At 39.7% G+C, this 25,164-nt stretch overlaps 1 protein-coding gene across 1 annotated transcript in view; it reads left to right on the top strand.

Annotated features, from left to right (window-relative positions):
• The window catches only part of adgrv1 (adhesion G protein-coupled receptor V1), a 93,352-nt gene extending 76,810 nt beyond the window's left edge, over positions 1–16,542 (top strand). The window contains exons 91-94 of the mRNA XM_088008962.1: positions 2,925–3,046; positions 9,313–9,498; positions 12,086–12,263; positions 15,632–16,542. Of these exons, the coding sequence (XP_087865088.1) occupies positions 2,925–3,046; positions 9,313–9,498; positions 12,086–12,263; positions 15,632–15,750 (605 nt within the window). The 3' untranslated portion in view covers positions 15,751–16,542. The remainder of the gene's footprint in view (positions 1–2,924; positions 3,047–9,312; positions 9,499–12,085; positions 12,264–15,631) is intronic.
• The last annotated feature ends 8,622 nt before the right edge of the window (positions 16,543–25,164 follow it).

Here is a 25,164-nt window from a genome sequence, read left to right as displayed (position 1 = left end):
ACATCAGTTTTTTCTCTTAATCTCTTAATGCTGATGCTGCAGATGTTGTAATGTTATCTTATCACCACGTCCTCTTTGCAGCTCACTGTTGCTACAGCTGCTGACCTGTTTGAGTCGCCGCTGAAAGTTTTCTTAAGTATTTTCTGGTTTGTCTTTTCAAGCCAAGACACTGAGCTAATATACAAACTGTAAGCTGGAAGTTGTGGAGAAGAGTAGCTCCCTCATCCAAACAGACAAATGAAACAAACCTTCACAGGAAGATGCATATATTCAGTTTCATCTTGTGCTCATATATACAGTTTTTTGTTGTTGTTGTTGTTGTTTTTTGTTTTTCTCTGTCTTGGTAATATCCAGTCAAACTGCCAGTCAGCGTTTTGCAGTCGGTCTCCATTTGGCTCTGGGAACCTGCTCTTACTGTGGGAGCTCTGTCTCGTCCAGAGAGTGGAATGTGCTTACACGGTTGGAAAAATCAAACTGGTTAGAGAGGAGAAGCAGACAGATGTGCTTGAGTGGAAGAAAGAGAGCAAATGAGATCGGAACAGTATGTGCTGCTGGAAGCAGCATAAATATCTAAAGAGCCAGCTGTCTTCAAGCTGTCTTCTAATACTGTTCTGATAAGAAATAAGACCACAGAAACGTCATAAACAATGATCAGTGTTTCGGGAGGAAGGCTTAAGGGAAATATGTCTCCAATGAAGGCAGCAGGCGGGATTTAGGAATAAGACTGAGAAAAGAAGCGGACACTGCAGCAGAGTGGAAACGACAAAACCAAGGAAGTGGCGCCTAAGTGAGGGCTTTTTGTGCAAACCTGGGCCCCGTGTTTCCATCCTACTTGTGAAGTGAAGTGGACTCTGCTGGACACTGTGTCCTACATAGCAGCAAGCTACAGCTAACCTGAGTCAGCGTAGTAGTTTTATATAAGGTCACCCCACAGGATTCAAAGATGAGTTTAGAACCAGATTTTTCTTTTCTTTTTTTTTTTTTATTCTCGCTTTTCTTTGACAAGGTAAGATGAATTAAAGTCTCATCAAATGTGCCCCATACACTCATGACAGACGCAGTGCCTTGAAAAGGCATGCATACCCTCCAAACATGGAAAAGGTAAACATAGTTTTATTTTGCATACAAACATCTGAAAAGTGAGTTGTGCATGGACTGAGGCTCCCAAAGTAAGTGTTTTTGCAAAACCTCTTTCTTTATTGTTGTGTCTGCAAGCTTTGCACACCTACGGAGAGAAGTGCCAAAAATGCACAGACGTCTATGGATGTGCTGTGACATAATGTATGAACATTCGAGGGTATGAATACTTTTTCAAGTTGCAGCACTTCCATGTGGATTAGATATGAAAAGTGCTAGGGGCAGATCGGGAGGATAATCACTTCTAGTGTTTTTTTTTTTTTTTTTTTTCATTTTACTAAACTGACAGATGTGTCTCAGTCCAAAAGCTGCTACTAACAATGTTTCCTAATAAGGCAATCAGACTTGGGTAGAGCTTAGGTTCACTCTGTCTGCTCGGCCGTCCTCTCTGGGGATTTTATCTGGAACTTTCCTGTTATGAATCAAAAAGCGTTATTAATACAAGATGTAGATTAAGTGTACATGTCCTCTCCTTAACAACTGAATTAATCTTTATCGTCTTGATAGTGGCAGACTGCTTTAAAGCATCAAAATAAGACCCATGTTTCTAAAAAAAAAAAAAAAAAAGTAGCTTTGAGAGAAACCTTTTCAGAAACAGGTTGAACTTCTAGTTTCATTTAATCTTAGAAACACAGGAAAACCTTTCAGGCAGACAGAACTTTTGTGTTTGCTTGCTAATATGCAGACAGGAAGTCCTTGAGCCATGTGGTCGCATGTTTGCTTTTACTGCGCATACTGTATTTCACACGTGCGTGGGCTTTCTGGGTGCTGTTTGGAAGCTGCAGGAAGTGTCGCGCCTTTTACATTTATAGGTCATCTGTTAACAGAACCTGTTGAAGCAGGCGAGTTGAAGGGTTTTCAGTCAGGCTACTTGCGTCACATCCACTCTATTGAGGTCTGCGGCCTTGATGTGCCTGCAGTTGAATTTAGATCAGGATCTAAAAAATAGACATTTCTTAATAATCAAAACCATTTTACAAAAGACCAGTTTATCCACTTCTCTTTCCCTCAGCCATATTAGTGATGACATGAGGCTCAACACATGAGTACAGCAGCAGAGCGTAAACGTGTGAGCGTAGAGGCAGGTCTTTGTGCGGTGGGGGTCATTCAAGGTCACTCGCTGCATGTCTGCTTCAGTGTTTAAGGCTTTAGTCTGGATCCACATGGTTTGTCTGCTTTATGCCACATCTTTTTCACTTGAATTTCAAATCTGCATTGGCACATTGAAATTTGAAGTCCTGCATAGCTTTTCAAATATCTGCATGTGTATGATGCGTTTTATCATCAGATGGCTTTTACACGAGGCCGAAACATAGAAGACTGAGAACTCAGGTAAAACTCTCCAATCAGTATCACTCTCTGATGAATGGATTTCACAAGGAAAATATACCCAATTGTTATTTGAGAGTATTTAAAGATTAGTTGTTGGAGTTAGAAAACTGCAGCGTTGATGTTAGCTACTTCATAGACACATTTCTGATGTTTAGTGCAGGTTTATCAATTAAGACAATATGAGCAGGCTGGAATTTTTCAAATCCGAGTCGGATAATTGATGTTATTTGTCACTCTGTAAGATAAATGTCCCACCAAGTGTACATTAAAAAGTAAGGCTGGGCTCATCCACACAATGACTGAGACCATGGCATCCAGCCAAAAAGCAGCTCAGGTGGACATTATGGTCTCTATAAGACAAAGAGACACATGTGGTGCGCTAAGTTTTTGGCTGTAGTTGTTTTTAACAGATGACGTTTTAAAGTCTTATTCTGTTTTTTTCTTTTGTGCTCCAGAGGTGCCGCTGGTCCTTTACTTGTTTCTGCTCATCTCGCTGGTCTGGTTGTGGGCGGGACTCCACATGGGCTACAGATACCTGTGGCTCCTCATCCTCTACGTCATCTTTAACTGCCTGCTGGTAAGACCGCTTGCTCCTTTCATTGTTTGCCGACCCGTTGATTGCTGATTACAAAAACCACCCGCTGGCAGCCTGCTATCATGAAAGTTTGTGCCAACAGTTGTGCTTCCCACAATCTGAAAACAATGCACTCGATGTGAAGAGGGGGCAAAGCTAACCAAAAGAATTGTGTTGCCGCATTCTGCTCTACCTAAAATCTGTGTCTTTTTTTCATTTTCTGAATTTGATCCTACACTGATGCCCAGCCTCAGAGAGCTGGTGGATGCCTCAGGAGAACGGTGGAAATCAGGACTGTATGGTGTCATATCTTCATATCTGTCCAGACTTTACTCCGATTCTGTTCTTCAGAAGATTAAACCAGGAGAGCAATGAAAGACTGCTGTCACTTAAACCTAAAACTGAACGGTGGAGGGGCAAAAACCTCCCCTAGGAAGCATCTGCAGATGTGACACCAGGTTTAGCAGCAATGTGGTAGGAAATAAAAACCTGTTTGGTGAAAACTAATAGTACAGTAGCATCATGATTCCATTCACAGCAATATGGAGTTCCCCTAAATTGCTGTGATCTGGCTATTTATTGTCAACTTTTATGTGAGTGTATGTGCAAGCCAGAGTGGTTAGTAATACTATTTTTTAAATGTGTGTATTGTTATGAAAAGCTGATATTACGCTAAAGGTAAAAAAATAATAAATACTACTTTTTAGCTTGTCTTGAGCACATATCTCACATTGGTTCTAGTGTCAGTAGTAGGTTTTTTAAAATATTTGTCTGCCAAAGATTCTAGGCCACTTTTTAGCCGTAAAGTGCACAGTCACAGGTCTGTGGTAACCCACGCTGATATGTGGCGTTCACATGCTAAAGGCAACAGTGTTGACCGAAATGAACTGGCCCTGTTGGCACAGTGACCAGGAAGACGAGATGATGTCAGCGCCAGCAGTCAGTGTCGCACTTTGCGATGGTTTGTGATCTCAGGCAAGTTTTGTTTGGTTCTGTGACCTCATGTGGATAGTTTGATCAGCTCACATTATCATGAGCTCATGTATGTGTATGTATTTATGTATGCATTATTATTAAAAATGAACAGTTATGTGGCAAAAAAACAGCTAATAAAAAAGTCTTAAAATATTTAATAACCAACTTTGAAATAAAATAATTAACCATAAGAGATATGACATAGCTATAGACTGAATAGTTTGTTTGTTTGCTTTCAGGAACATCCAAAATGTCAGCTGCTCTGAGGTCTTAAGGAAAACATTTCCACAGCTGAAGGGTTGTAAAAAGCAAAATATGCCCTTTTCCCTCCTTTTTCATATCAATATAAGACTTGAGAGAACGAAGGACATACGGGACAAAAACAAATACGATAAGCACCTTAAAATCCACAGTGATACGTGGCATTGATACTGTAGGCGCCATTGCGAAGGTGTTACAATAGAGCACATTAATTTCAGTCCTGAAGTGAACAGGTATGAAATACAGAGACTTTAAAATTATTCTGATTCATCTGACTTACAAAGAAGCTGGGATTGAGCTGTTATTCTTTTAGGAAGAATAACAGCTTCCTAAAAGAATAGAGTAGGTTTCTGCTTTCTCAGAAACCTATTCTGAGAAAAAGCAGAAACCTATTCTATAAATTTAACAATGTTGTACTCGCAGGATAAAATGTGATGCCCTTCTGATTTTAGATTGATGGATTCAACAGTTCTCCATGAGATGCTTAAAGGTTTCGACGGTTCCGTAACGTAACCCTGCTCTAAACGTCTCCACAGCTTCATCCCTGACCTGTCTGCTGCGCTTGACTAAAGCCACCAGAAGCTTCTTCATTTTCCACCTTCACTCTTCCTGCCACTGAGAGTCTGATGCACTCAGGGACACTGTAGCACAAAGCTGCAAGGAGGATAATGTCATTTAAAGGGTTCGTCGCAGTTTAATAGATTCCCTTTAGATTCAGATTGCCCTTCTCTTCAGGCGGGTCAACCTCTAGCGTCAATATGTGGGCAACGTCTCTCTTCTGTAAAAGAAAATAAAAACATATACTCGCTGTAGCTGAAGATTGATTTTCAGCAAAAGTGCAGCTTCAAAGCGCTGGGCCTCTGAAGTTTGACGCAGGAACAAACAAGGATTCATAAAAGCAAGAAGAGGTGAAAAGCCCCAAAGCTAAACCGTGTGACTGAAGATATTGATTAAAAGGAAAGTAAGCGTGGGACTTTGTTGAGATGCTGCTGAATTGAGGGGAAAAAAGGCTCTAATCTGTATTTTGTGGCTTTTGAATGTATGTTTATTCTCAGGAGATACACTAATTCATGCAGCTGTAGGTGGGGGGCACTGGTAAAGCTTGTGACAGTGGGAGATTTTACAGACTGAAAGAGAGAAGAAAAAATGTAGGTACAAAATTAGACTATGGTGGTAAAGACTGATGTTTGTTTACATCAAAAACTCTGGACACAATAAGCAAGTACATAATAAATTTCGAATTCACGAGCAAGGGTAAGTATATGTCTATCAATTAACGTAAATGATACATCGTCAGACAAGTCTGCTACGTTACCACCGCTCTCTGGCAGCATTATTATTCAACTTTCTGCTTCTAAACTCACAACCTCGTTTTTTTTTTTTTTCAGGTTTTCGTTTCCATTGTGTGGTTGGAAGTTATTAGAGTGTTGGTCACAGCTGCAAGGTGTTGCAGAGTGGTTCTTGTTTTCTTCATGCCGTGAACTTTCCATTCGAAGAATTTTCCATATTTACTTCATGTAGCTGTAAGGCACACCTCCCTGCTGCTAATTACGGAACATTATTAAACAGTTGCAGATGTTACAGCTGTGCATGCGTGTGTGTGTGTGTGTGTGTGTGTGTGTATTTGTGCTCCAGAGTATTCAGAGCTCTGCGTTTACTGAATGTCGTAAAAACGGGTACTGGTTTCCAGCTGCACAGTTAACGGTACTGGACTGAGAAGCTAATCGCATTCAACGTTACGCCGAAAATAACTGACCTTTAAATCTAAAGGCTGCACCTTTTCCTTCCTCCTTCCGACCTGTTTTTCAGCCGTACATCTGCGCTTCACCAGGCTGAATTAGAAGGAGATAATCGAATTTCCATAGCAGCGCCCCTCATTATCTCCTCGTTCTGCCCGTAAACCTTTCCTCGTTATGTCGGCAGCCGTCAAAAATAACAGTAACAGTTTTCATAATGATTTATTACCAATCCGCACTTTTTTATTTAATCTTTATCTAAAAATAGGATAACTGATATGTGTGTGGAAACTTCTTACAAAAAAAAAAAAAAAAAAATCACTGACGTGTCAGAGCCATGCAAGATTTAAGGGAAGCGATTATTTTTCTTTTATGATCATGGAAAATGTTTCATATCCATCATAATCACTTTAAGAGGTCAGGTAGAGTAATGCTGCATCAACAAGTGCAGTAAAGCCGTGTTTTTTTGTTTGCTTGTTTGTTTGTTTGTTTTTATAGTGCCCCTTGAACTTTTGTAAGGTTTCGTCACATTACAAATACAAACTTTATTGCTGTTTTATGAAATAGATACAGAAGGCATTGCATAACTGTGATGTGAATGGAAAATATTTAAAACAAATTTTTTTTACAAATATAAATCTGGAAAAGAGAATTTGTGTTCAGTCGTCTTTTACTCTAAAACCTTTTTTCCATTGCAACCAATTGCCTACTTACTAAGTAAAGTTCGTATCTGTATATTTTAATATCATTTGAAATTTGTTAGAGGTTTGTTTGAGAACAAACAGAGACAGGCAGAGGTTTAAAGCGGTGGTACGTTATAAAACATTGACCAAAGCATTAAACATCTCACGGCACACTGCTTGATCCTTATCAGAAAATTAGAAAAAGCTTCAAAACCATCTAAGATCATGACCGTCCAAAAAGAGCTCCACAAATCCACATCTTAGGCGAAAGAATCTGCCAACAACAACTATTAGTTGTGCACTTCTTCAATCTAAAACAAAAGAGTGGAAAAAAAATAATAAACTCAGCTCATCACATGCAACTATTACTGGGAAACAGGCTGGTGCCGGCGCCATGCTGTGGGGAGGCTTGTTGGAGCAGGAGCAGGGAAGTTGGTCAACTCTAATGGGACTGAGAAATTGTGGCTTAAAAACTAATTTATAGACACACCCTCTGTTTAATTTAATTGGACTTGAGGTATTTTGAATAGAGGAATGTGCGAAGCTGTTAGAGACATGCCACAGAAGACTTGCAGCTGTAATTGCAGCCAAATGCAGATCTGCAAAGAACTGATTCAAGGGAGTTGAACAGAAAATGCAGTTATTTGTTTTCAATCCCTTTAAAAACCATGTGTGTTTGTGCAACGTGTCAAATACAAGTTCATGTTTTTCCACTTTCCTTTCTATAAATAGTTTATACCCATCATGATATTCAGGTATGATTCTCTTCCCCAGATATTTATGTTCCTATTCCTTATATTTTCCTTCCAACATAAGGATTCGTAGTTTACGAACATCAAAAAAAGAGCTTTTGCATTTCAATTCATGGGGAAAAGTTATGGAGCAAGTTAAATGAGGGGTTAAAATGAAGTCAAAATTTTATGCAATTTAAAAGGAAATGTAAGGAGGTCGTTTTCACAAGATGTGTGAGAGATAGCACTAATGTGTATATGTAAATTGAGGCTAACGCATATGAGGGTGTGGGTGTGGATGCATATACTTGGACATATGAAAACCCAGATAAAATGGGAAATGAATTAACCTGTTTATTTTTATTTTGGATTGGATTTATTAATGAGGGTCCATCTGAAAACATCGTATGAGTTTTATGTGGTAGGAGTTCGTAAGTTTCTAACTTCTTCCTACTCCTTTTCGAGCGTGTTAAGATTACTGTGGTGCAAAAATATGACTCTTCTGCATTCCTTGTTATTGTGCATGATTTTATACTACTATACTATCGTGTTTGAAATAAATTTTTAAAAACGCCGTCCGTGCCCTCTGACCTTCTCTCAGCATCGTGCTTCCCATCTCTAAAGTCTCCTCTCACTCAGGGAACACTTACATAACAGGCCTCTGGTTGTAAAGCCTGATTCTCAGGCTGGCAAGTGCTCTGTGATAATCACCCACATGAAGATAACAAAATGAGCTACCAGACTTAAGCTCACATCTGACACCTTTTGTTTAGCATGTTTGATTTGATGATACAAAAGTGGGTTAATGTCCTTGTTCAGCAGGTATAAAGTATGGAAGAAGTTATGCTAGTTCAGTTGCTTTGCAGGCCACTGAGCACATCTTCTAACACAAAGAGATCCAATCTCCTGTGTTATTCTGATAATTATGTTAAATCAGTGGTTATTTTTATACGCCATGGATTAGCTCTTTTTATTTTTTTCTTATTATTATTTTAAGTTTGAACTTATAAACCGATGACCTGCGAGATCTTTCATGTGTTTTACATCTGTTTGCTGTTGTGCCGCGTTTCACAGTGTTCCCATAAATGAGCACTTTCCAGTTATGGTTATTGTTTTTTTCTTTCCTGGTAATATTGACCGCAACTGCCTATGATGTGTTTAATTCTGTGTCTGAGACCTCCGGGGAAGATCTAGCGATGTCGATTACTTTATGGGAGAGTTAAAGTCGCAGCACCAGACTAACTTTTTGTGCTTGGTTGAACTCAACATTTTTATTTATTTTTTTTTTTTTTCATGATTTTTCAAGATTTGAGCTTAACTCTCCTGTTGTCCTCGGGTCAAAATGACCCATCTTTACAATGTTGTCCTCGGGACAAAATGACCTGAGGACAAAATGACCCGAGGACAACAGGAGGGTTAAGGTGGATCGTTAAAAACCCAGACAAAGCTGTTCACCATGAGAGCCGGAAAGCGTACATTTTAAATTTAAACTTGACATTCTGCGTGTTTGCATGAGTTTCCTGGTAGAAAATGGATCCCGTCTTTGTGCGGCGTGCGTGCTAAGACACATTTACAGTTTGTTTTGGCATGTCGTGACCCTCTCAGCCGTCATCACATCTTGTTGAGTGTTGCGAAATGCCGGGAATACTTGTGGCATTTGGCGTTCTGGTGTTTTGCTGTAATTCCCAGCCCGGTGTTGGTGTCTGAGAAAATGTTGGTCATGACGTGGGAGTGGAGGAAACGCAAATGCCAATGACGTCATGACCCGCGGATGAAGTAACCCTTTAACAGAGTTAGGATAGAAAACCTTCCTCTATGTTTTAGCATATTCAATACAGTTTTCTAATGTTAATTTTCTTCCTTTTATTTTTATTTTTTTACAGGGCTTGTATGTGTTTGCAGTGTATTTCGTCATGCACAACCAGTTATGTTGGCCGACTAAAGCGAGTTACACTGTGGAGATGAATGGCCACGACCGCCCTGATTCGACCTTTCCAGCCGGGGGACCGACAGCTGTGGGAGGCGACATCAGCAAATCAACCCAGAATCTCATCAGCGCCATGGAAGAGGTAAACAGACCTTCATCTGTCATACCAAACGGATAAGACACACACACGTACGGGCCTCCTTCTTAAAGATGTGTAAACACTATAACTTTACACATTAATTAAAATCACCCTCTAATTTGAATAATTTATCCAGTTTAGGAGAAAGCCCTGGGTTTTTTTTTTTTTTTTTCAACAAAATGACTGGTTGGCACTCTTGATTGTTCTGAGCACATGGAACGGGCTCGCTCGTATTCCATTTTTCTTTTAGTTTTAAATTGATCAGATTTTATGGGAACCTCTAATTAAATTTTATTTGTACGAGGTAAAAATCTCCACCAACACGGCTATTTATTTTATTTTATTTTTACGTGCTGGCCACTAGACTAGACGAGGACTCGTATTTATTTATTCCAGCGATTTATCGCTGGTGGTGTTTCTCCAGGTTCTTGAAGCTGGACGGCTGCCTCGCCATCACCCCTAATCCTTAGGGTATGAACAGGAATCTGTTTTTTATAAAAGTGCAGCTTGACAAAGGCTTTACAGTAATTTCACTCTTAATCTAAGAAGACAATTTTGCTTGATTTCTCTTAAGTCTTATTTTGCTTTATTTTCTCTCATGGTTGATTTTCCCATGCCCTCATTGCCGTGGCTCCATTTGGTTATTGTTCGGCTCCACAAACAACGTTTCATACTTCCTTGCTGAAAGCCTCCCTTCCCGTTGCCCCTTGTTTCGCTACAGTCTGTACTCGCTGTAATGTGTGGATGTGTGTCTGTAAGTCTTCCCACATCGGCTCCTCCTCTGACCTTTGTGTCAGACTGGCACATTGCACACGAGCCCGTGTAAAAACACTCCGTTCACACAGGCGTGCAGCACTTCTGTGGCAACTCTTCAGCGACTTTTCCCAAGAGAATACCCTATAAGGAGAGATGGAGCGAGAATCAGGGGGTGGCGGGGGGGGGGGGGACGATGAGACTCCTGGGAACTCTCTCCTCCCTTTTTTCTTTCTCAGAGTCTCTCTCTGCTCACGCAATCGTATTTTATTCATGAGAGCACACACTGGCCTTCTGAGATTTGGCAACGACATGGTCAGAAAAAAAAACAACAAAAAACAGGGCAGACAAACAAGCCTTCAATGAGACAGTCTCATGAGTGAATTTAAAATAAGGACTAGAACGTTGTCTGATTTAAACAACTAATGGGAGCCGTCGAGTCTGCCTCTAATGAAGGGGGAATATGACACATTTGGGGTGCCTTGTGGTGCTTAATTCACCTCACAGGGAGGTTCTGTACCGGTCAGAACCCAGCGAGGCTTGCAGGCTTGTGCACGCAGTCATGGACGTATGAGGACCACAGTCAAACAAGATGGACGCAGTCATCTGATGGAGATTAAACGGAAAAAATGCTTTGATCATGAAAATAAAAATGCATTCCTCCTTATGTTGTCGTGTAAATGTGACTGAGTCTTCAAATGAAAAAACAACATGAAACATTTTTTTTTTTTTTTCTCTCCAATGTGCTGGAAATGTCCGTTTGTCATGCTGGGTGGACTCAGTGTGAAACCCTAAACCCAGTGAGCTTACTCGCCCTGTGAACGTGCTCTGACCCCGGGCGCCGGCCTGCATGCACTCTGCATGACCCTCACTCATCACTTTCATAATTACGCAACTGACAGACGTGGCCATAGTGTGACTCAAACTCCTGCCTGGGTTTTCTCTGTTGCTGTCCCACCTAAGGTTAAAATTTTACTGGAGTGTTTTTTATACTTAAACACATATTTATAATATGAAAAAAATATAATAAATGTTTTGAAAAATAATGATGGTAATTTTAAAGCTTTTCAAAGTAGCTTAATTTTTTTTCAATATGTTTTTTTAAGCAGCATTGTCAATAGCACCTCTATGTATCTTAATGTTTAATGTTTAATTATTACACATTTGGTCGTTGTTTTTTATAATGATTTACAAATGAGGATAAAACTATGCAGTTAATATCAAAGTTAACAATGAGTTACTTAGAAGGAAAACCTCTAGTCCGGTCCTGGCAAAGTGTTGAAATAAAGTGCAGAAAAATAGAGAGAGTAGAGCCTTAGCGTTTGATTAAACTTATTATGATAAACTTTAAACGAATGTCAGTAGCAAAGGAATCACAAACCAAAATTCACTTTTTAGCAAATCCATTATTTTTTCTGGCAAAGTGATCAGAACCACAGATTTGGTACCATCACCCGCTGTTAAGACCTTGATATCTTTGGACTCATAGTCCTCTGTAACATTTCACGGGTTTGGAGCACATAAAGACAGATCATTAACTTTCCTCCTGGCACAATTTCCTTAGATGGTCCAGAATTTAGGGGCTTTTAGTTTCTCTCCTCTCCTGCTCAACTCACAGGTTTTCTATTGGATTTAACTCTGGAGCCTGAAAATACTGTTGAGCAGTGTTTATCGTGTGTTAGATCAGCCACATGCATGTATAAAGGAGCATTTCCTGTTGAAATACTCTTATTTAAAATTCACTTTCAGTTTTCTGGTGGAGGCCTCCTGACATTTATGTAAAATGTTGTGGGATTTCTAAGAGTCTTCATAAAATGATGATGTTGTTACTCTGCAGATTTCAGCAGACTGGGAGCCGTCGTCGCTGCGGACCAGCATTCAGCCCACCAGTGCGTTCAAGCCGAGCCCTGCGATGGAGACGTACGCCACAGAGGGAAGCTTCATCAACACCAACCTGGTCACCACAGACGAGGAGTCGCAGGAGTTTGACGACCTCATCTTTGCCTTAAAAACTGGTGAGGATAATTGCCGTCAAAAGTTCTGCTGAACTTGCTCTGGTCTGCTCTCTTTGCAGTTTTTACCCCTGTCATGTGGAAACCAACACTTTTTGTGCTCAGAGTGGATATATTTTATCAAAGCTCTGTCCGTCGACCTCTGGCTGTCTGTTGGTTTTGCAGTGGAGGCTCTTTGATTTTGACTCGGTTGCCATAAATGCCGTTGGACCCATCCAGGTTATTTTTATAGCATTTTAACTGTGATTAGCTGGTGGTGTTTTTAATCAAGGTTGATCTGTGTTATTCTCATTAGCTTAGCGAAAATGTCTCATTAAGCACAGCTAACCATAAAAAAACTGGATCAAAATGCTATGGTGAATTATATAACACTTGGATGTGCTTCAGGAAACAGTTACTCAAGCCCTGAAGAATTTCCTCTCTTAAACGCAACTTGTGTTTTTTCATGAAAACATTTAACTAAGTGTGTTCAATAAGAAACCCGATGCCCTTTGTAAATAAAATCATCTAAACCGCATGAGCTTAGCCTAAATAATAAAACATTATGGTTCCAAAACATGAGCACCTCCTAGTATGACCACCTGGTCATTCGCACAGTGTCCGTTTTATCGATTCATCTATTAGAAGGAGCTCTGATATTTATCGGCTGAGTTACCATGGAAACGGTAGCTTAATGAGCGAAGGGCTCATCAAGCTGCAACACATGCACACCTTTAATCATTGTGATGCTTTCAGGGTTTTTAAGCGCAGCATTTTTCTCAAACCTGAAATGATAAGAAGCTTGAGGATTTGAAGGTCACCTGTTGAGAGTTTCTGGCCGTCTCACCTGAAAGGCTCTTTCTCTCTGCTGGACTTCACTCTGTCCTGGTTGATGTTAATGTCTGGGCTGAAAACCTACTCATTCTCGTTTTAATATGCATGGCTTAACGCCCATCACGGATCGCTGATATGCTTTTCTTTGTTGCTCTTTGAGAACTGATCTACAAGATTCAAAATCAGATTTTGAGCAGTTTTATCACTTTTGCTTTCTGACACAATGCTCCATCATGTAGAAAACCCCACAGGCCACCAGAGAGTGTCTAGGATTAGTTGCTCTTGGAAAACTTTATTTATTGTAGTTTTCTAGGACAGGAGGCCCATTCTGGACACCAGATACTGCTTGATTACAGAATCATTACCACAATTGTTTTTAAATAATATTGTAATTATAGTTATTTTAAAAATGTGTCACGTTGTTTGAAAAAATAAAATAAAATAAAATACTGTCTATTAAACTCCCTTAATGACATTTCTCTGAGATATTATTTTGAATTGATTTCACCTTAAAATTATTGGCAAAGTAATCACTGAACAATGACAAAGTGATAAGTCAGTGATTGCCTTGTCTCTAAGTTACTGACTGATTGACTCAGTGATTGAATCATCAGTTACTCTGGCACTGAATGTTTACTGAATGACAAAGTAATAATTCAGTGATTACTTTGCCAATGCTTTATGTGAGTATATATTTAAGCATCTTATTCATGCGGAGCATAGCTGTCTTTAGTCTTCTTCCCTCAGTTTAAGCACACACACCGAAGAGTGTTGAGGCTACAGCAGTCTGAAAGCTCTTAGGTGTTTGCCTATTTAACTGTCTGATCACTGGGTTTGATCGATGTACAAAGATGGTTCATACAGTGCGAAAGGATCTGACTGTTCGCCAATCTGTTCGTCCGCTTATGTTGAAGTTACTGTTTTCGATTCCGTAGAGTAGAAGTAGATTCTAAATAAAACAAACTCATGAGTCAGTGTTTTCCCACTGTTGACCTGCTTTAGACACAGACCACTCTTTGATAATTTTGAAATACACTTACAAGGTTTTATTTTGTTTGAGACATGCTATCCTGCGTCAGGAAAACGACACCTGTAACCATGGAGATAGCCAAATTAGAAGTCCTTCCTGGCAGGTGTTGGGTTTTAGAGACCAATGGGTGTTAATAAGTGAAGAAGGGTCAGAGGATAGTCTTACACGGCGAGTAGAAAAAACACGCTCCGACTCTCCTGCCCTCCTGTTTATTATGTGCTGAAAGAAACAGAGACGTATGCATGTTTTTCACTCGGTTGTCTCTGGGCTGTTTCTTTTCTCGAGGCATCCATGCTGCGTTCTGCTGAACTTTAACCTTCCAGGTGATCAACTTTTAAACATCAGCACTATAAATTCACTTTTTTCACTGTAGACAAGGCCAGTTTTCAACGGCTCAAAGCCGCGCCATTGGCTGATTTATGTAGAGATTAGGTTGTTGTTTGAATCAGTCGTACGTCGCAGCTTTTAACGGTGTGGCTGAACCAGCCGACCCCACCTCTCTGTGCAATCAAACGTATCAAACTGAATGTACAGCTACAGTTCATCTCAGCAGCTCAGTCAGCAGGAAAGATAATTTGCTAATCGGGGTTATATACGAGGCAACACCTGACAGGGGTCAGCAAGCAGAGCTGTAATAAGGGTCTTCAGGCACTTCATCTGGTAGTCAACCATTAACGTGCAAACATACAGAAGCTCGCACGTACAGAGTGACTCGTATATTGCATTCTTCAAACAGTAGACATATATTTAACCAGATACATTGTCATGTTGTCTAGTTTCTATGTTACGGTTTTTTAGTCCTTTTCACGGGAATAAAGTTTTAGTGGTTTTAAAAAAAATGTCCATTTCAGGGCAGAATAGCCCGGTTCAGGATCGAATAGATTATCTTGAGCAGTCATCGGTACAGACCCATCACAGGACAGCACAGAGAGTTTATGCTGTGCAAAGAAATCAGCATTAAAACTAATCAAGGCAATCATTTCATTTGTTGACATTTGGTAAATAAAACTGGTATCTTTTCTGTTTTACTTTATTCTATTACAAAGCATTTCCTTGTGAATTAGTCACAAGTATTATTTATCCTTTATTTACCCAGCTGAGATCTAGCTAAAATTACAGAATCTGTTTTAACGGGTTTTACAACACCATGTGTCAAAACCAGCCCTGCTTATTGATCGCTCAGTTCGTCAATGTTTTACCAGCAGGCCCGCTGCATGGCTTACATTTGACATAAAAGATCCTTCCTGTTCTCAATCAGGGTCCATCTGTCTGCTCTGTCCTCGTCTTGTTGCTATGGCGCCACAGGTACAGTAAAGTACAGTGTACTCAGTGATAAGGGTCATGTTACTTAACAGCACATCTGCACTAAAGGTACTCGCTAAACTGATGACACAGACATACGTTTTTCCGACCCGTGCAAAAATAATCTGTGCACAACATAATCTAGATTGGGCACCTGTGAAAATCCCTGCAGCTAAAGCACAATTAATCACGGTTTGCTTGTTCCGCTTTGTCGCCTCTGTCTCAGGGACCGGCCTTAACGTTAGCGATAACGAATCCATACCTGGAAGCCACGACGGAGGCAGCATTGCCAACTCCCAGATCGTCGAGCTGAGGAGAATCCCCATCGCCGACACCCACCTCTAACCCTCTCACTTCATGCAGAGACGTTACAAGACAGTATTTTTATATTGTAAAACCTTTGCACTAAAAAGTTTTTTTTTTTAAGTAATCGATCATTTTCATATACGTATTTGATACTGTACATTGTTTTTACTGCACCTCTGTTCACATATATACATAAATGTACTAAATTTATTTTGTAAAAGTTGGTTTCTTTTTTTTTTTATGTATATTTTGTTGACTTGTTTTTTTTTCCCCCTGTAGTTAGATTAATCATTGTACCTCTCAAGTAAAACAAGTTCTGCTGCTGAGAATGGAGATTGTGTAACACTGTCAATAAATAATGCAGCACATATTTTACATGAAGACACGCTGATCTCATTTTTGCAACTCGGAGGTTTTTGTCCTGCGACGCCGGCTCCCGGACGATTACGTAAGCAGCTTGCAGTTGGGGTCACTCGCTCATGACAGACGGCTTTGAAAAACGAGCTCACAGACTGTCTTTGGAGTGTGAAGCGTAAGAGTTTGAATCTTTTATAATAAGGATTTCAAGCTGATTTAAGACCATGAAAGAGACAGCTGACTGTTTTACTCAGCCTTCTGCCTCTGTACACATTTTAACCTCTGACCTCAAAACAGATCCATTACATCACCCATTGAGCTTTTTCCTTTTTTTTTCCTTTTTCCAGGTCACATCTACAAACCTATGAGGTTTTTTCTTAGAATTTATATGAAAGACAAACATGAATCAGTGAAAAAGTATGTATTGGTGGAAAGTGAAACTTTTTACAAATAAAAACCAGACATTTGTGTTAAGCCTGCCTGAGTCAATGTTTTGCAGAACCATCTTTCATCGCACTTTTGCCACTGTTTCTCTACCAGCTTTGCACATTCAAATAATTGTTTTTTTATATTTTTATGACTTCCAAAATACATCAAGTTTTCCCTTAGGTTAATTCTGCCACCAACATGTTTGTGATTTTTTTTTTTTTTTCTGAAGGAAACAAAAGACAAATCCACATAGCTCTATTGCAAAAGCACCATAGTAATTACAGCAACTCCAGGCCTGTGGAAGATGTCCAAGGTCACGATCAGATTACACTGAAGCAGATAGGAAGATTTATGACAGGGACACCAGTGAGAAGTGTTTACTTCTACTCATGGTTCTCTAAGAGATTTTTTTTTTTTTTTTTTTTTGTGGTCCAAGATCAATAAAATAAATTGATCCTGCTGAACACACATTAAACTCTCTCTTTTTTTATCCTCAATTGAGGCAGTTTTACAACCTAGAGAACAGGGAAAAGTTTAGTCCACTCTGAAAGGTTGGAGAAATGTTCTTGCACAATTGTAAAAAAATAAATAAAAAATCTGAGCACAGCATTAATTTATGAACAGTTATTTTCTGTCTGTTCTTAGGGATGATTAAATCACTGCATAAACGATTCTCCGTCTGTGTCCAGGGAGCATGCAGCACTAAGGAAAAGGAGCAAGTGCATCGTTGAAGAAAGCAGCATTCACCGTACAAACAGCAGCAGGCTGCTGGTTTATTTTCCCAAGCAGCAACTGTTCCAATGTCAGCGCAGGCCGAACTCTTTACGGTCATTTAGCATTTCCAAGAAACACTTCTAATTAAGAAACATGGTGACTTTGCAAGCTGATAAGTGCTCTGCTTTGTTTAAGCCTCATATCTATACGACTGTATATATTTCCATCATATATTCATTGCCATGATTTGTTTTTCATTAATTAGATATAATGCAGGCAATGTAAACAACGTTGCAACGTTTGCAGAACTGCGCTTAGAGAAAGAGTGTAAAGCATATCTTACGGCATACATTAGCAGTGGTGCGCGTTGTTACTTATGGATTTTGCGTCGGAGAAAGATCAAGTGTTGCAAACAGGGCTTATCATCTGAAGCTTGTAATGACCCATGATGAAAGCAGTTTATGAGCTTTGCAGATCAGTAACATTTTGTGTTTTCATGTGTGTTAAAGTGCATAAGCTCACATGTTCTGCACGACTCTCATCTTGTCTTTGGTAGAAATTTAAAGCTCAGTGACGCTTCAGAGTGCAATGCGGTTGCAGGACGAGGTCTTTAGTGCAATTTCTGAAATCATCAGCCCAAACAAAAATGGCAGCAACACACTTGATGATTCAACTTATTAATGATTAAATGATTCCAAGAGATACCAACTGTCTGCTTGTATGATTATGTTTGCATCCATTTTTAACTTGAGTGATGGTGACAGAGACAAGAGAGCAAACAACCAGTTAAAGCTAAATCTGCAACACGGCCTGTTGCTATGAACCCTGGGATTATGACACCTCTCTTCTGCCTCTCAGCTTATTACCACATCCTCAAGGGAAGGTGTGTCAGATACGATCCTCCCACAAAAAAATAGAAACAGAAAAAGACTCAGGAGACAGATGAGCAAAAATAGCTGCATTGTGTTATTGAGTTGTTCCAGTTTTCATGACAACAGTCATTGTAAGACTCACTGAAAAGGGTGTGAACTTCAGTAACCTGATAATGCCTGCTATTATTTCTTCATTCATGGACATTTTTTTTCTGTTACAACAAAAGACAAGTGCAATGGATATTATTTACACTCAAAATATGTGTTTCTATGAATACAAAGTGGTCAGGCCTGTTTTTATTTCCCTCATTGTTTCGCACAACAACTTACCTGAAGTTTGTTTTTTTTCTTTTTTCTTGCAGTCACAAACTTCACTGCACTGTACTGAGATTTTATTTGACAGTCAGACACTCGGTAGTGTGCACACAATGTAAAGTAAAAGAAAAAAGATGAGGCAATTTCTAAATATTTTACAAATCATCCATCTCCCATCTTACACTATGATGCTGGCACCACCGTGCTTCTAGGTGGCTATGAAATCTTTTTCTCATATATAAACCACCTTCTTCCACATGCGTGTCATGTCAAAGTGTACAGTAACTACACAGCTAGGTGTTGACAAGTTTGCAGTTGTGTTGCATCACTTGTTAGTCATATTGCTTTATAACCCATAACACCAAATCTCTCCACAACTTAATCTCTGATTTATGACAGGGACATAAATGATCTGATGAGCTCCCTGATATTCATGAAGTTGTTTGTTCACTGGTGTTCTCTACCAAACTTCTGTGGCCAATACAACCCCAATAAAATGGACCGAACTTGAAAGAAGTATAATGTCAAAATTTACCAAAATCTTAATCGGCAGTGGGAAGCTTTTATAAGAATATGTTTTTACATGTTTGCTAAAATTGTCACTATGTTGTGACAGCATAGCATGAGACAGATAATCTGTTAAAAAAAGCTTTGGTAACATGAGTTAAAGGGGGGGTGCATAAAACTGACATGTCATAAACATGATGTAACACCTGTCATGAACATGAAGCAGTCTTCGTAAACGTTTATGACTGCTGTTATGAAGCGTCATTCGGTAAATAATTTGCAAATTTTAATGCAACTTTGCTTTGAAAGTGTCATTATATACCAAACAATGCAAAGTTGACACTTTTAATGCAACTATGCATTAAAAATGTCATTATTTACCAAATGACACTTCATGACAACAGTCACAAATATTCAGAAATGCTCCATGATCATGACAGGTGTCAGTCTTTTACACACCCCTTCAAATAAAGTGTTACCAAAGCTTCTCTTGTGTCTCCCTGTGGTCCTATTCCTGTACGTCCATCTGCAGAAATGCACTCCTCAGTCAGAAACAGCCAATCAGAGCCAGGAGGAAGGTCTTAACTCTGTCAATCATGATCATGTACGCGCTGCTCAATGCACTAATGGCGGACAACCATAAAAATTAGCTGGAAAAGTGTTAATCTGTCATACAAACTTGCCTGGACATCCAGGGCCGGCTCCACTGTGGGAATAGGAACCAGGTGTATTTCTGCAGATGGCAGTAGAGCCACAGGGAGGAAGCAGAGGAGCTTGTTTTTTTTTGTTTTTCACAGAATATGTGCCTCACTATAATTTTAGAAGCTGCTTATAAATTTCTTGATGGCAGAAATTACTCTCTGCTCGTAAAACTTTGTAAACCAGCGTATTGCACACATGGCACCTTTTCTCTCAAGACATTCCCCACGCTCCTGACAGCCTTCCTGGAAAAAAAAAAAAACACCTCAGAGTAAAAACAGCTTTGACCCAGAAGGAGCCGAAGCGCCGTTCATATATGCAGAACTTTAATAATGTGCAGAGAGAGAACAGAGTGACTCCAAGAGCGTTGAAGTAAACAGGCTGACGTTAGACAGGAGCGACAGGATGAGTTTGCATATGTTTAGGCAATGTACCCAACACCACTCAGCCCCTCTGGAAGCAGAAACAGACAACAAGTTCAGTGGGGGTATGATGTAAATATGTACTTCTATCACTATGTGTATGCATGTGTGTGTGTGTGTGGACGTTATATTGCCCCTGACTTTTTCTGTAGTGACATCAGAGTGCTTTTCTTCCAAGTCGTTTTGTCATTTACCATCTCTTGCACGGCGCTCACGGTCGGCACACAGGTGTTCCTGACATCATCAACTACTTTAGGAGGATGTGTCAGGAGTGTCACACAGCATCAAAACTTTAAAGAAGTTTTTATTTTTAGATGTTTTTAGATGTCTTATTTTACAATAAGTTATAAGCAAACTTGGATGACCTAAGCCTTAGGCCCTAAGGTATGCTTCTGAAATAAAAAAAAAAAAAGATCAGTTTTTTCCACCAGAGACAACACATTATCAAAGTTATCTACCTGTTTGACGTCACACACAAAAGAATTTGACTGATTCTATTCTTTAACGTCGTACTTAAAGGCTTAACAAATTATGTTTGGCAAAACAGTAAGCCGAGCTAACTGTGATCAAGTTATTCAGAAATGACATCATTTATTTGACAACTTGGTGATGGCAGTGAGAAACCCAGATCAGATGATGTGATACTTCGCAATGTCCATGCAGCGTTTCCAGTAGTCAGGCAGAACATAAGAGGATATCTACGCATTGTGATGGCATGGCCTGCCTCGGCCCGTTGACGTAAACGAAGCAGGTTGTCACTCTGACCTCTCCGGCTTCAACTGCACCGGAGAGACGAAAAACAAAAGTACACAAAGACGCAAGGATTTTATTTGTTATGTTGTCGTGGTTTTGAGGTCCGTATTTTGTGATAGAGTGTGATTCAGCAAAGGTGAGAAGTGATGCGGTCCATTTTGGAGCTGCCGCGCCGACTAACCAGGGAGTGTAAATGCAGGATTGTGCCTCGCCAGCAGGAGTGCATGGAGCGGTTTGTGCCTGCCAATGACATTTGTCATGTTATCACTATGCTGTCGGTTTGGCAGGACAGCTAGACGGTCTCCTCTGTGTCTATGCATCATTATCAGGGAGTACTTTCATGTACATACGTTTGTGTGTGGGGTAACATCAAAATGTATTTATTTGTTTTGTTCGAATGATTTGTGCTTTGTCTGTTTCGTGATTTATCTATGAGGAAATACTGTTTGTAATGAGTTTAAATAAGGAACTAGAGTCTCCGATGTCGTTTTTGGAAGAGTAGACCTCACTCTGGGCCACCATCCAGCATTTATATAACTTTCTTATCCCACTCTGTTTCTGTCTTTGTCTCTCTCTGCGTCACTTAGTCCATCAGGCTGAAACCAGTTTTTGTTTATCACCCACAAGACGCTTCTGCTGTGACAACCCGGTACATGTGGGAGAGATATAAGCCATCTTGTCACGATCTCTGAGGAGCTCAGGAACCGCTGTTTTAAAACGATGGCATGGAAGAAAGTTGTTGTTTTTTTTTTTTCATTAAAGAAACATGTTTGAAGTTCCAAGTGTGTGTGTCATGAGAGTACCATGATACAAAAATATACACATTTTTGCATATTTTTAAATAATTTTATGTGATATGAAGAAACATAAAATCCAGAATTTTCTTCATTGACAGCCTATGTGTTCATAACATGATCTGTATACATTTTGCTCTCTGAAGTCTTGGGAGATCTCAAATTATGTGTGACACAACCTCCCCACTGTTAAGCATGGTGACGACAGCACCATGCTGTGGAGAGGGTTCTCTGTTGCACAGAGAGGCTGATGGTGTGAAGATGCGTAGACCTAAATCCTTAGAGCCTTTTGATCAAACCAGAACTAAATATAGTTGAGAATCTTTGGCAAGTTCTTGAAAGTTAGTGTTCACATGACGCGTCCTCATCCAGTCTGACTGAGCGCGAGCCTCTTGGCAAAGAAGAACTGACTCAGAGGAGGTGAATTTCTTTATTTGTGAAAACCTTTCAGTTTGTGAGAGTTTCACAGATGCTTTGTGCTTGGTCTCACGTGAAATCCTCCCTAAAAATCCACTGAAGCGCGGCGTCATTACTATGCCCCACATCAGTGAGACAAAGAAGAAGGGAAGCAGAGGAAGGTCACTTCAGAGAAGAGCGAGTGGTGACCTCAGTGAAAAGCTTTGTGGCCTTTACAAATCAAAGGAAGTGATACATCAGAGGGAGAAATTCACCACGTCACATAAGTTCCTCTGCGTGCGCTCAGCCAGATCCAGCTGGTTTGATCCAGCATCTGAGTGGCCGTGGGTCAGTCTAGGCTGTGAACAATGTCACTTATTGTTGGGAGTTAGAGATGAAATGTCAGAAACAAGGCAGTCGGGGTTGGAAGGGACGCCAGACAACTGATCGAGTCGGGGGGGGGAAAAAAGGCATTTGTTTGATGGAAAATAGTCAATGTTCTGTTTCTGATTCAGCTCTTTACTGTCACACCAAGATTGTTCTCAAATTATCCTGTAAAATGTGTATTGCTTTGAAAAATGCCCTTCACACTTAAACAATTCACACTCGATTAGTACCATGAAAATGTTTCCCAGGAAAAGTTAACGTGAGCTTTTTATATGCTGCGTGCTTCACAGGTCATGATGTTTGCAGACTCCACCTGTTGCTTCACACTTACAGCTTTAGAGGACAATGGAGGAAAACCTCCTGAAAGACGGATGTCCGAAGCTTTATGATCGTGTGTTTACGCAAAATAACACATTTAGAATAGAATCTTCAAACACGCATAATGTAATAGTGTTTTTTGACTTCATACATACTGTTGTTGCAAGACTGACTTTTTCATTCTCAGTCACGTGGTTTTCACTAATTCCATTGAAGTTTTAATTTTGTAGATTATTTGTGAAATTTATGGTTCATTTAATGTCTTCAGGGCTTGTTTAATGGGGCGAGTTGGACTCATTCTTTAAAAGTCAAACTTTATTTTTAGTCAGCAGCTACACTGCCTTGCAAAAGTGAAAAGCATTTTCACGTTTTGTCAAGTTACATGCATAAATTGCAACGTCTTCTGCTGGGATTTTGTGTGGCAGACCAGCACAAACAGGCATCTTGCGTGGTTTTTAAAAATCTTTTCATGCAAGTAAACATCTGAAACGTGTGGCATGCATTTGCATCTACCCTCCTTTACTCCAATACCTCTAAATGAAATGACTTTAAACCAGTTGGCACCTGATTAACGTGTATAATTTTATCTCAGTGACAGTAAAGTTATTCTATGGAGGACTCAGAGGTTTGTCAAAGAGCATTAGTGAACAAACTGGGTAAGGAAGATTTAGATCCACACCAGAAAGGGAAGAGATAATGTTAGAGTGTGAAAACATTTGAAAGATAAATCATTTTAGGCGCTTGTTTGTTTAGACTTAACTAGAATTCCTTGGAGATTTTTTTTGTAGAAATATAAATAAAAGATACAGGTGTTTGATTTTGATTTGATAATACTCTGGAGTACAAGTAGTGTAGACATGAAAAGATTACCTTCCATCTAAACTTTTACTGTCTATACCTTTTGCTTTTGCTATTGACAGGGATTCAAGCATTCCTTGATTTCTCCTTCTGTGATAATTTCATTTTGTGTTGCTCTTTTGGGTTGTGAGTGTGTTTGATTTGCGAAAAGAAATGCAGAAAATTGTCAAGAATAAAATAAAAAACGATATGATTAATGTGATTACTAAGCAGCCTGGATAACTAGTAGCTTGCCATGAAAAAGCCTGAACTTGCAGTGTGTGCGGCGTGTGTGTTGGTCAGGGAGCAATTTCATTTATGTGTCACACATTCCTCTCCGTCTGCTCAGCACAGCACTCGGTGCTGCAGATCTCGTTTGGAGGGAAAAGAGATGAGGTGCCAAAAACTGACTCAGATAAAATGAGACCTTTTTTTTTTTTTTTTTTTTTTTTTTTTGGAAGTCGCTTTAAGAGATTAAAATGAGTCACAGAACTGGTGTAAATCAGAGCAGGCTGCCCTTGTCCTAAAATTATTTGGTCTTTGTTCATGCGTGTATTTCTTAAACAAAGGAACTGGGTTATTATGACAACAACAAAAAAGAAAAAAACTAAAACTAAACGAACGACTTGTTGTGGATTCAGGGGACAGAACAAAATACACATTGTTGGGATTGCTCCCACTCTTTTCTTATTGGTTGATATATTTATGTTGAATGAAACAGAATCCCTGACCTCAGGATAACAGGACCCTCGAAATGCGGTCCTGATAAGTGGGTCAGATATGGGCGGGAGAGTCAGAAGTTGTATAACCCTGAGAGAGAGGGGAAAGTAAAACTAAACCAGGATGTTTTATAAGGAGTCTGATTAAAGAAAGCGACGTTATAAATGTCAGATAGTCCTTGGAGTGAGTAAGCTCTTTGTCTTCACAGCTTAATACAATTAGCCCATTATATTATCCCACTTATCTCTTGTGTAATACCAATGTGTTCTTTGTTGCTATAAAGCCAAATTAAATCCCTTTAAGATTTCAGGAGCTGTCTTTTTTTATATAATTAATATGTTTTGCTTTCATCAGACTGTGATGCTGCTCTTGGGTTGGTTAGGGACGATTTGGACCATGCTTACTTGCTTGTGCAAATCTTTTACTTTTGTTCCACATGTGGCCTCCTGTTCTTACCTTCTTATTGCTTCTCAAACATCGGACAGGGTGACTAAGTAGTTTATCTGTCAGTATAACCCAATGAGCAAAGCCGGATCTATGGGGAAATACTAGCCATGTCCGATCAGGTCCAGACCAGACAGTTGGAAACTTCTGGAACATGAGCTAATGTTAGAGGACATCTGGGAACAGATTTAACAGGATGAGAAACCAAAGTCTTATGTTTTGTTACCTTGCGCCCCATTAATAGCAGAAGTCTCTGGAACAGCATGATGAAGCCAAACTTAACCTCTTGATCCCTGCAGTTCTCTGGAAGTCCACTAACACTCTCAACATGGGTCTGGTTTTCATGCTTTGAATGTTTTCCATATTAGGATGAGGGAACATTTCTTGTTTAGCATAACGTCCATCATGTCTTCATGACGTCACGTGACACATGGTACAGCTATAATGTTCAACGAGACCTTACATCACACACACAATGCTTTGTCACAT

This window comes from Poecilia mexicana, unplaced genomic scaffold (assembly GCF_051168715.1).
Source record: "Poecilia mexicana isolate PSO_F unplaced genomic scaffold, ASM5116871v1 scaffold_9, whole genome shotgun sequence".
Classification (NCBI taxonomy): Eukaryota; Metazoa; Chordata; class Actinopteri; order Cyprinodontiformes; family Poeciliidae; genus Poecilia; species Poecilia mexicana.
This window is presented reverse-complemented; position numbering and strand designations above follow the sequence as displayed.